The following is a 12093-nucleotide window of genomic DNA, read 5'->3' as shown; positions in this document are numbered from 1 at the left end:
TGGCAGTCCAGTTGTGCCGCCCTCCCCGTAATTGTGTGCAATTGGAATCGGAATCGGGATTGAATGGAAGGCGGCCCGAGTCGCGCTCGCACTTCTGTCTTGGTCTCGAGTTGGGCACAAGGCTGAGCTTCTTGTCGGCAGTTGGGGAATAGGAATGGCCAAGATGGGTTGACACTGATACTAGGTACTGCTGCTCGCGCCCGACCCCGGATTAGGCCAAGAGTGATGCCGCCCTGTGCTCGCTGGCGCCCCCTGGCTCAGCTTTACTAGCCCAGCCTTGCTGACTTATCTCAATCACGTGACTGTGCTAATCCAGCCTCAGCCTTGCGGAGATGAGACGTTGAACTGCCTCTATAGCCCCTGAAACCCATGTCCCGGAGAGTTTGGAGACTGTAACTGAAGTGAACTGAAGGACCTTGGTGGCGATGTGAAAAGAGGAAGAGGAAGAAGGGCCTCCTGAACATAGCTAATTCTGTATATAAAAGAGAAGCTCTGTTGAGGACAAATCGCGGACGCTAAGGTAGATAGAGCCCTCGATACATCCATTTCACTCTCATACCTGTCTAATCCAACGCATGCTTGTGGCAATCGGTATCACGGTGCACGCGAAAGTGGGCGGATGAGGATCCCTGGCACCAGCACCACTCCCTGTAATTTATGATATGAGTTCTTGCACAAAAGTCAAAGTGCGGTCATATATTCCTTACCTTCTTGATACTACGCTCAATATTTAGGATGTCTTGGTAACTTATTGTACTGATTAGAAAATATCGCCAGTACCCCACACCCTCTGCAGCTAAGTTATCAGGAAGGCTATGCGCCAACGTCGAAGCTGCTAGTCCAATAGATCACGACCGCGACAACCGGGTTGTATGGGATTGTGATAGCGATCCCTCCTTGTCGATTTATTTTGTTGTTCAGCAGATAAGACGCCATATTACTACATAGTTTCCGAGAGATCAGATCATTTGCCTAGTAACCGATACGCCGCCCGCTCGCCGCTTAACACTGCCGCTTCCACACCGGCGTGGGCGAAGTAATCGCCGGCGAGAACAATGCCGCTGGGCATTTCGCTATGCAGTGAGTTCAAGGTGGCGAAATGGCCTGGCGGCGAGAGCGAAAGGCCACGCTTGTAGTGGAACATCTCGATGAAGTCCGGTTCGGGGGCGGCGCCGAACACTTCCGTCACGGCCGTCAGGGCTTCGCGCTTGATGTCGTCGTCGGTCATGTTCGCCAGCGGCGGCGTATAGAAGTATACGCCGACCGCTTCGCCGCCGGGGGGAACCGAGTTGGGATGGCGACGGCTCAACAGCACGCAAGCGCCCCAGTTTCTCAAGTTGGTCGCAGGCAGCGCGATGGAGGCTGGGAAGTTCGGCCACGGGTTTTTCTTGTAGCAGAGCTGGACGTGAGCGTATTCGGAGTAGCGGCAGTTGCGAAGCTTGGCTAGCGAGTCCGGTGGGATGAGGCCGGTCAGGAGATCGGCAGCCACGCCGGGCTCGGGCGCCATCACCACGCCGTCGACATCATAGGAGTTGCCGCCAGCGCTGACCGTGTAGCCGCCGGCATCGTGGATGCTGACCGCCTCCACCGGAGTGGACAGGTGGAGATCGAGACCGGGCGTGCCCTCGACAAGCCATTCACTGAACTGCCCTACGCCCTCCGGCGGCACCTGCAGCGACAACTTGTAGAACTGCTGGACGACGCCTTGGAACAGAGGGGTGGACTGCCAGCTCAGCGGCACCGCATAGAGGAAGCCCATGTACGGCAGTGTCAGATAATTCGTGCCTTTTTTCCCCAGCACCCGGTCGGACCAGGTGTCCAGGGTCTCGCCGTGGTCGTAGTGGGCGAGTTCGGCGCCGTCGAAGAGCGACTTGGGGCCGGGGGAGAGGAACTGCTTGACGATGCCAAACACAATCTTCAGCCGATCGAGGAAATTGAACACCGGCAGCATGATGAAGCTCGTGATCTTGTCGAAGCGCGCGGTGTAGCGTTGGCGGTCCCAGTCCACGACATGCGTGGTGGCTTTCCAGGGCACCACGTCCTTGTCATGGCCGAGTTCCTTCAGGATGGCGTTGGTGCGAGGATAGATACCTCCCATCAGGAACAGAGCGCCCGTCCCCAGATTGAAGCCTTCCTTGCGGATTTGGCTGGTGCGCCCGCCGATGCGATTGTCTCGCTCGAAGAGGTGCACATCGCACCCGAATTTGCGCAGCGTGTAGGCAGCCGTGCAGCCGGCTGGTCCGCCACCGATGATTGCTACTCTCATCATATAACGCCCTGCATATAACGCCTTTCACTAGAAACGCGGGGCATCGACCCTGATTCACAGGAGAAGCAGACTTCTCCAGCTGCCCCTGCTCTTGCCCTTTGGGTTATATAGCGAGGATCTGTGCAGGATGGTCACGTAGCAACGGTGCTGCCCCCGAATTAATCTGGTATAGGCTCACGGGAAGACTCCGAAGCGGGCCGAGAATGTGTTTGTTTGGTCTTTGAACAGTCCGGGGTTTCCGGGGGTGGACCTCATGGCACCCACTATTAGCCTCCTAAGCCTTATGAGTCCTTAGCCCGGCCTGGACAGTCCGGGGTCAGGGGGTGAGCTCGGGGGTGGGCTCAGGGGCTTAGGCTCAGGATCCTCTGCCCAAGGCCTTAGGGCCTAATTATGGATGCCCCCAGTACTCCGTACGTACTCCGTACATTCCGAATGCCTAGAATTTAGCCAACGTGACTGCTTAGGCGTTGCCTTTGGCAAATAGATCTACGGAGAGATCTTTGATTCAGCTGGCCCACCGCTTAGATAACGGCGCACTAGGGAAAAAAAAGGAAAAGGTCTTGTGAGCGTTGTAAGACCAGATTTGTTTAGCATACACCAGTCAAGGTCCTTAGTCCTTCGTCGTCAAAGGGAACTGCTTGGTAACCATCTCAGCCACGATTTGGCCGGTCCACGCGCAAGCAGCAGTGCCTCCGGAAGCCCAAGGTTTCGCGCCGTCGCCGACATTGAAAAGATTGGCGACAGCGGTGGTCTGGGGCTGGTCTGAGCAGGTGACCGCACGCTGCGCCGGCCAGTCGTGAGCCGTCACGTCGATGGCCAGGATCTTGGCCTTCTCAAAGCCGGGAAAGTGATCACGCAGATCCTGAAGCAGCAGGGCTTTTTCTTCTTCCACATCGAATTGACCTCTCGCGGGGACGGGGACAGAGGCACCGCAATAAAGGTACCATCCTTTGGGAGCACGGTGAAGCTCGGGGGCGCTGAAGTTTCCAGCGTACACCATGCGGCGGGACTTGCTGAAAATGGCCAGGCAAGGGAAAGTAGCCAGAGGCTGTTGAGATGCAAAGTGGACGGTGATGATGGCGGCCGGATCAGACCACCGCTTGATCTCCTCGGCATAGCCACCAGGAAGATTGTCAGCACCGGCGAGGCGGACCGTTCCCAGGGGCCCGATATTGCTCACTGTCACTTTGGACGTGACCTGGACCTCCGACCCTTCGGATTTCCGGACAATGGCACCCGTCACGAGGCCGTCCGGGCCAAACGTGAGCTTGGATACCGTAGAATTCAGCCAGACTTGGCCCCCGGTGGTCTCGACATAATTCGCCAGAGGTTTCCACACTTCGATCGTGCCCCCCGGGGGGAGGCCGATTCTCTTGTAGGAGGTGTCCTTGACGAAATAGTGCAGAAAGGCTTCGGCAGGGATCTCGTCGCTTCGGGCAGCAAACATGGCGCCCAGAACATTGTCGATGAGGTGGTGAATTGCCCGACTGCGTGTGAATTTGTTGAGCCATGACCGAGTGGATTCACCCTTCTCCGGACGGAAGTAGGGGAGCATTCGGGACGCGGAGGCAAAGACAGAGGGTAGGATGTTCCGAGCAACACCGGCCAAGTTCTCGACGACATTGAAGTCACGGCGGCCGACACGCAAGACGGTGGCGGCGCGCCGGGGTTCATGGAGGCTCAGCGGCAGCCCGACCTCCTCGTACGTCTTGGCCACGGCACCGTCCAACTCAATGACCAAGGCGCCTGTGTTCACAAGGAAGCCATCGATGGGCCGCGTCGACGCCCGGCCGCCGATGCGCTCTTTCGCCTCGACCAGGAGCGTGCGATAGCCCCTTTTGGAGAGCAGCGCGGCCGCTGTCACTCCGCCGGCGCCGGCGCCAACCACCAGTGCGTCGAAGTCGGTCCCTGATCCCGATCTCGCCGGCGGCAGCGGCACAGCAGCATACGCCGCACGGCAAGTGATGGTAAATAGCCTCGTCTGGGTCTGGGTCTGGGTCTGGGTTGGCAGCGATGCGATGCGCGCGGGTTGGGGTAGTCGGTGTCTGGAAAGTTTGCCTGAGGCGCATAGCACTCGGCTTGCTGTAGCGGTCGAGTACATCAGCGCCACGGGGAGGGAAGGCTGGGGCAATAATTATGCAAGTATCTAGAATTTGGGCAAAGTCGAGGGAATGGGCCATAATATAGTTATCCTTTTCCTGTTGCAAGAAGTCCATCGAGGTCCCGGACCGGTTAGCCCCGAGCTTTGGACCAGGATTGTACTGGAGACAGAGACTCGGCCCGATAAGCCGGCGTAGGGAGTCTAAGCCTTTGCCATTCTAGCCCAGAATCTTGATCTTGCTATTACTGTAATAGTTCCAATTCCAGTACCAGACATTAAAAGTCCCCATACGCTCCGCTGGCCATCAACAACTCCTCATACTCAATCCCCAAGGTGACTCTCCCATGACGGCCTCGGAACCTCCCAAACCCATAGCGACGGCCCATGCGTTGCAGTGCAGCGTCGCGATCCCGACTACTGACATAGTGTACCCCGGCGAAATCGTCCAACATGGTGCTGTGGATGACCCAGGGGATGATGCTTCCGATGGTGTTCGGCATCCTGGGTCCCGCATAACGATGCCGCCTCCGCCAGATGACAACGATGAAGCCGACGAGATAGAGAAAGATGAGCAGGATCGACACCACGAAGGCCGGGATCGACGGCATAATCCGCGACTGGCGCAATGTCACTGTGCCTGTCGGAGCGGAAAAACTGGCGTCGCCCTCGTTCCGGAGGACCAGGAGGTTATCACGGAAGAGCGAAAACCATATAGCGAAGACGCGTGTCCAGACATCTGCTGCAAGCTGGGGAATGGACCGGATGGTCGAGCTGTTGCGCACTCGGGTCATCAGCAGCCCTGGCCAGTCATACTCGGTCGTTGGGCCAGGGCCAAGCAGCGAAAACGATGCGGCCAGCATGAATTTGGACCGGTAAAACGAGAGCAGGTCAGGTGCGTCACGAAAGACCGCGGTGCCGTGTGACGACGCTGTATCAATCGCTTGCTGGGAGATGATTGTTTGGTCCGCATCGTACTGGACTCGCCAGTCCGAAGTGGAAATAGAAGACGAGCAGACATACATCGAGATGGTCTGCGTCGACGCTTCACCCGAAACAAGTAGGAGTATCCCACCACAGCCGTCAAGATCGAGATTCGACGTGGAACCGTTGGTGAGATCCAGAAGCTCCATCGCCTGGAAGAAGATGGACTGTAGCGAGCTGTTGAAGTCGTACGTCGCCGTACACGTCTGGTTGACACCTACACCAGCAGTCTCGGGTCTGAAGCGCACGCTCTGCCCGCCGGTACTGTCCGTAAAGATACCGGGTCCAGAACCATTCAAGGTGGCTTGGTTGGGGAGATCCACACAGTCAAGAGAACTTCCGATGGCAGACGTCGTTGATCCGAAAACCTTACTGGTCAAGTTCGCTACGAAAGACACAGGGGCCGACGCATTCGACACGACCGGAACAAATGAGAGGTTGTGGGAGGTCCAACTCGGCAAGTTCCCGCCGTCGCTAAGCTGAGCCCGCAAGACACTGAACGCCTGGTTCACGTCGTTCTGATCAACCCAGTACCCAGGCAGCGCTGTGGAAGTGTATTGCGATACGGTGTCGACCGATGAGGTAAAGTCTTCGATATCGGGCAGGAACAAGCCAGCCATGGCAATGTTGAGGATGCCGGTCGTTAGGCAGAGGAATGAGACGAATGCCAACAGGAAGTGTCGGCGCTTGGAGGCCATCCAAAACACCAGCGATGGCGGTCTCGACGAGTATCGCAGAGACAAGCTCTCTTGAGCGCGTGTCTGGCGCTTCCGGATGGCAGCCCAAGTCTCCAGGACACTCAAATCCCGGTGTAGGGACCCCCAGCTCGCTTCAATGAAAGTTGCAATCAAGGTTGGCATGAAGGACCAGAACAGCTGGGAGCGAAAGGACAGAGAGTTCGTCAGATAGTCGAATCCGTGGTGAAGATGTGACCAGGCTGCCAAAAAGATTAGGGCGGCCAGGATGGCGACAAGAGCTGTCACGGCCAAAATCACGCCTCGCTTGCTCATGAAGAAGGGCAGAGGGTCACCACGAGTCACTGTTTCAGTCGTGCTCGGGGTCGAGGGGCCCGCCATGGGAGCCAGCTCTTGCTCGGGAGTCACCAGCCTAAGATAACCTGATCCTTCGTTGTACTCGAGATGTGAGTGTCTGAGTTCTTCCTCCAACCGCCTCGTCGACAGCAGCTCAAGATTTCGTGATGTGGAACGCATGATCCCAACGTCGTTGAATTCGTCGACAATGATGCTGCATTGTGCGGCGATTGAGTCGGGATCGCTGCGCAAGATGCTGGTTCTTCGGTGGTAGCCGATGGCTAATGCTATCAGCATCACTGCTGCAAGCGCAAGTAAGGCCTCCGACATGATGGCAAAGGCTGGGACAACAACCACGGCAAATGTGTCGATATGCACTGAGCCAGCCACGGTTTCAGGGGCCGCCGGGAGCTGTAGGAATTCATTGAACATGAGGGCGAAAATCAACCGGTACCCTGCCTCGAATGCATCACCGACGCTGTCACCGGAGAGGAGTGAGGGGTAAGACGATTGTTGGATGACTTGCGAGGTCAGATTACTGACCACGACGTCGCCGAGACTTGGGTTGTATCCAATTGCCCACAAGCCTGGATTCGAAGCGTTGGCCTTCAGGATGTCTCTGGGCTGGATTCGACCATGTTCCAGATAGGATTCAAAGACCGACATGTTGAATTCGTCATTGGAAAATAGGGTCTGGCTTTCAAGCTGATCGATACTGACCACAGCTTGAGCGTTGGCATCCACGGTGACGTCTGCAGTAGCCCAGCCGCTCTGTCCTGTGAAATCATACAATGCGACGCTTGAGCCAATATTTGAGGTGTTGTTGGTCCATGGAAGGGCCCATGAAACATTGAATTTGCTGAAGTCCAGCGCAACTATGCCTGCTAAGCGATCTAGATCGGGGCATGAGTCTGCAGGTTCTCTCCAAACGACGGGGGTTGAGAGATTCGCAATGATGTTGTATTGAGGATCCCCTGGCTGTGGTCGTTGGACTGAGACAGCAGTAATTCCGGAAGTAGCCACTGCTGCATGGAGTTCGTGGGTGAAGATTGGGAAAAGGTAATCGTCTTGGCTCAGCGGTTCGAACATTCGGATCATGATACCAACCGTAAGGTAGCACGATGGGGCATCTGCGATGGACAAGTTTGCTACCAGCAGCAGATCGTTCACAAACACAAGCTCTGCACCTAAGATAAGGCCCGACGCTCCCCCATCGAAAAGCATTTCGTTCTCCAGCTCAAACCTACGGCAGCTCGGCTGTGCATAATATACAACAGATCGGGTTGTCCAAGTCTCATTTCCGCCAATGCTTCCAGTCTTCGGCGAGAACGCAGTTGCTGCGTACTCCGCTGTTGTCCAAGACGGCAGCTCCGAGCCATCGGATACACTGATTGCTTTGGCTTGGTCAACGAATTCTCCACCTGCTAGTGTTCCGGACACCAGGTATTTGTGACTGAGGTCGAATGTAGCATTGTCGGTCCAGTATGAGACATGATCGATTCCGAAGAGAGCTCCTTGAGAAGCAGGGAGAATGAGGGAAATAAGAAGGAACGTGGTTGACACGGCCGCCAGAGTCCAATGGCGACGGCGCAAAGCTCGGACTGGTGTTGCAAAAGCTGATTCAAAAACATAGTCCAATAGGAGATTGCTCGCCGGGGATCGACTTGAGCGCATCTGGATATAAGGCTCGAGCCGCTTGGTGTCCGAGTCGATGTACGACCATAGTATGGAGTAGAGGACAGCGGTGACAGTGGGTATGTAGGAATACAGTATGTTCTGGCCTGTTGTCAGCCTGGTTGGGTTCAGACCACCAAGGCGTTGGAAGCCATGACGCCGATGGCTGAGCTGTCGCAGCACCTCAATGCCCCCCAATAGAGCCAATGAGAGTATGAGAAGGGAGAGCAAGTACGGTCGACGAAGAGAGTGTGCTCTCCACGACGAAGGTTTGACGTGTCTCTCGAACCGAGCACCAGACGGGGCTCCTCCAGCTTGCAGCCTCTGGTCTAGTGGAGTAAATGGCAAGTCTTTGTCTGCTGGTGCAGTAGCTGCATCTTCCATTGCATTCACCTCAAGTACGTAGCAGTTTCAAGTAGGTCGTCAGAGATGTCTTCGACTGCGGCATCGAGACCTTCACATGAGATTTCCCGCCGAGATATAACTCTAGACGGAGACATCATGCAACACCGGCAGATGCTACTCGAGTAAGGCTGAATCCAGTTCGCTAATGTATAGCAACAGACGTAGAATCGCTGATTGGGAACAGCACATCGGGCGCAAGAAGAAACGGGTTGCCTTGAGTTGGCTCTTCTCGTGTCGCAGCAGCACGAGTCTTTACCCCCGGCCGAACTGCAAAAGCAGGGGATGAGGAGGGGCGGAGTGTGAGTAAGTATCCCGACAAAACACTAGCAATCATGTTTCTTTGCAAGTGTGTGTGGCTGGCACAACGCCCTGCCTCGCAGTAAAGAAGACTAACACGTGGGGGCCGCGAAACTGCGTTCGTTGTTTGGCTGCGGTGCTAGCATGTCGGGCTATAGCGTTTCTTTGGCTACTAGGCATCTGCGCTATAGTCTTGCGTTAGAACACACTGATATCAAACGTATCGGCGATGATACCTAATGCTCAAAGCCTGGGAATGAATGAGAGATGGAAAAAGACCGTAGCCTAACAACAGACGCCCGGGGCCATATAACGCTGCCATTCGCTTATGCCGCTGTTGTTCTGCTTGCAGTCCGTTCATCCCAGGCGTTTTCGAAGAACGAGATGCGTCTTGTACGGAGCACTCATGAGCTGTTTGGTAGGGCTGTCTAGGAAATGGCCTTGAGGTACGGATACTCCTCGGTGTTAAGGCATGATGGATGCAGGGCACCCTAGCTCACCAGTTCGCTAGGTCACAGCGGTAGCAGCGCCATCCCGCTCCGGGCCACAATGCTTCCCAGTAGCACCAACTCTGTTGTGCTGCTGTTCTTCTGTTTTAACGTTGGTCTCTGACGGACGTGCTCCGTACATGGGAAGCTTCTCTTAGTGTTCCTTGCACATTCCGTGTGTTTTGACAATCTGCGCAGTAGCTCGTTCGCATCCATCAGCTGTACGAAATGGCGCTATGTATAGTCAGTCACACATGCACCGTGAGTGAGAAATTGCCAGTCTATCCGCTAGTCAATCTTCTCCCCAGACGTTCTCTCGTACACCAAGGGAAGACGTTCCAACAGGGGTCAATCGAGTCAGCATGCTTCGTCTCTCGACGCTTGCGGCCGTTCTTTCCATCTCGCTTATCGAGCATACTGCATAGCATCTTGATTGAGACGTTCCCACAGATTCGAACACATCTCGTTCAATGTGCCGGCAGAACAGGAGTGGAAGAGGTCAAGAGAAGATCGGAGGGTGACTGGCAGAGGAACGAGTATTACTAGAAGGCTGTCAGTGACGAGGCTGAGGCTGCACCGCCAAGGCCCAATTGTCAACAACTTGCACTCGAAGCCTTGTCACCCATGCAGTACTGCACTGCACCGTACCGTAGGACACGCATCCTGCCTGCGCAAGGGATTGTTACTGTACATATCCGCGACGACTATTAACTACTACAACATCTGTGTATCCAATCACGACCATGACGACAAACACAGAAACGCGAGGCAAATAATGTCTCCTCATTCACTGCACATCTTCACGGGTAGGTGCTGATATCTCTTTGTTAACAGGGTAAGTCCACCACCAAAGAACAAAGGCGCGCATCAAAGAGCACCCACTGAGGTGCCAACCCCAGTTCTGTTTACACCTCCGCCATGTCGACAGCAGCAACGTCCTTGGTCCCCTCTTCAAAGGGCCCCAGGCATGACTCTGCCCTTCAATCCGCACGAAATATCGTAACCCACGAGATCGCCACGACCACCCACTTTCTCGCCAACAAAGCCCACGATCTCGGATTGACACCCTCCAAGTCTACGCCCACCAAAGCCATAAGGCCCTCCACATATTCTCCGTCACCAGGAAGATTCAGACACCCCAGGACCACAGAGATCCTTGCTCGAAGCTCTGCTTCTGCGCTGACAGAGACCAATGTCAAAGGGGCGTTGACAAATGCCGCAGTATTGATTCTTTCCTTCATGTTCAGCGATGCATATTACAGCAGGTATGGTTTGCACGTCCACCCCGGGGATATCTTGCGGCTAATGTTCTCGACAGTATCACACCACTGCTGAAGTCGAGTGGTGTTGGTGATGCCTCTCAACTGTCCTCAACCGCACTTTTCCTCTTTCGCCTTGTCGTTTGCGCGAACATGGTCCTGCTACTCCGGCCTGTGATCCCATACATTTCCAAGAAAGATGAGATCACTGATATTCCTCTGACGCCGTCACAAAGGTCACTCCTCGGCCTCGATCCATCCGTGTCACCTACCCCAAACTCAGCAGGTTCGGCTGGAAGTTACATTACACCGCCGCGTTATCGGCGCTCCTCTGGCTCCTTTTCCGGCACTCCCGGCAGCATCCAGAACGGCAATGCGTCTGACCGTCGTAGCATCTCCGCCACCTATTCGTCCTCACCATTGTCAACCTCTCGCCAGACACTCGGCTTTTCAGCCACACCTTCCCAGTCCGTACGCCGGACAGCTTCTGGTTCACCGTTTTCGCCATCTCCGACAGCGAGCCCACTCTTCCACAAAGCGGTGAACCAAGCATCACAGTTCTCCGACGTCGACTTCGGCACAAGCACGCGCTCTTCCTTCGGCACCAGTAGTGGTTCAGGCCTAGGTCGATCACAAAGCTTGCGTGACAGACCAAGACGGGAAAGTCTTGAACCGAGTTCGCCGACACCTGGGACTAGGAGTCCCCAGATCGTGCCGGGGCTCAATTACAAGTGGCTCTATGACATGGGAATGAAGCTTCCCAAAAGCGAGTCGTATGGGTTTTGATTCTATAGAGTCTTAGATGGTGGGAGTTTGTGGGGGACGACTTTTTTTCTGGGTTGTCAAGAGTTCTGTTTCTGTGGGTGACTCGCTACCTCCTCGGTGCGAGAACGGAGCATGAGCAGAATCCACCCAGATACGGCGCAGTTGCTAAAAGATCGGCCATTCAAGCTCCCCTGACTTGTCTGTTCTTTTGCAATGGCATGATGCTTTTTTCGTTCGTATCTCCTGCCCTTTCGATCCTAGTATCCTTTTCTTTCTAGTAGGAAAACAAGATCAGAAAAGAACCAACACTGGCCTTGCGCAGGAGATGGTATCGTTTGGATCCAGTACAGGTCAGCGAGATGGCATGACAGCAAATGTTATAAGTTGGCATCAATTGGTATGGATTGTCACTGTATGGCCTGTCAATTGCGACAAGGGTCAACTTATACCCAACTTATACCGAGTACTCCGTACATAGATACGCATTTCCCGCTTTCAGACCCCGTACAACTTTGGCAGTTGATTCCATATCGACCTAGTAGTACACACCAGAATTGTCTGGTCCAGTCTGGCATGATTTCCCTCAGGCATCACCCATGTTTACCTGCAACATGTGTCACCCCAGTTTCTCCCAATGGCTATGGCCTCCATTTCCCCGCTATATTGGCGTGGTCAAAGTTCAGTCAAACACCCCCGGCTGAATCTTAATAAGGCAACATTCTCCCATTGTGGGGAACGGCTATTGAGCTAGTCGACAGAGCTGACTTGACACTGGACTCTCGCATTCCCGAGCTGTCGCCCGTACGGTCCCGGCGACTTGGGT

The 12093-nt window shown here is 54.9% G+C and overlaps 4 protein-coding genes across 4 annotated transcripts; 1 reads left to right on the top strand and 3 right to left on the bottom strand.

Moving 5' to 3' along the window:
- Positions 1 to 964: 964 nt before the first annotated feature.
- On the bottom strand, positions 965 to 2266 carry A1O3_00794 (uncharacterized protein; the record flags this gene model as incomplete). Its single annotated transcript, XM_007730944.1, has 1 exon — positions 965 to 2266. One exon carries the CDS (start codon positions 2264 to 2266, stop codon positions 965 to 967), a length of 1302 nt encoding a protein of 433 aa, XP_007729134.1.
- Positions 2267 to 2879: 613 nt separating this feature from the next.
- A1O3_00793 (uncharacterized protein) lies at positions 2880 to 4370 on the bottom strand (the record flags this gene model as incomplete). Its single annotated transcript, XM_007730943.1, has 1 exon — positions 2880 to 4370. The coding sequence occupies one exon, from the start codon at positions 4368 to 4370 to the stop codon at positions 2880 to 2882; it is 1491 nt and encodes a 496-aa protein (XP_007729133.1).
- Positions 4371 to 4645: 275 nt separating this feature from the next.
- On the bottom strand, positions 4646 to 8440 carry A1O3_00792 (uncharacterized protein; the record flags this gene model as incomplete). Its single annotated transcript, XM_007730942.1, has 1 exon — positions 4646 to 8440. The coding sequence occupies one exon, from the start codon at positions 8438 to 8440 to the stop codon at positions 4646 to 4648; it is 3795 nt and encodes a 1264-aa protein (XP_007729132.1).
- Positions 8441 to 10164: 1724 nt separating this feature from the next.
- A1O3_00791 (uncharacterized protein) lies at positions 10165 to 11291 on the top strand (the record flags this gene model as incomplete). Its single annotated transcript, XM_007730941.1, has 2 exons — positions 10165 to 10511; positions 10565 to 11291. The coding sequence occupies 2 exons, from the start codon at positions 10165 to 10167 to the stop codon at positions 11289 to 11291; spliced, it is 1074 nt and encodes a 357-aa protein (XP_007729131.1).
- Between the last annotated feature and the right edge of the window lie 802 nt (positions 11292 to 12093).

Source organism: Capronia epimyces (assembly GCF_000585565.1).
Source record: "Capronia epimyces CBS 606.96 chromosome Unknown aczIQ-supercont1.1, whole genome shotgun sequence".
Classification (NCBI taxonomy): Eukaryota; Fungi; Ascomycota; class Eurotiomycetes; order Chaetothyriales; family Herpotrichiellaceae; genus Capronia; species Capronia epimyces.
Note: the sequence above shows the minus strand (reverse complement) of the source record. Positions and strands in the feature narration are given on the sequence as shown.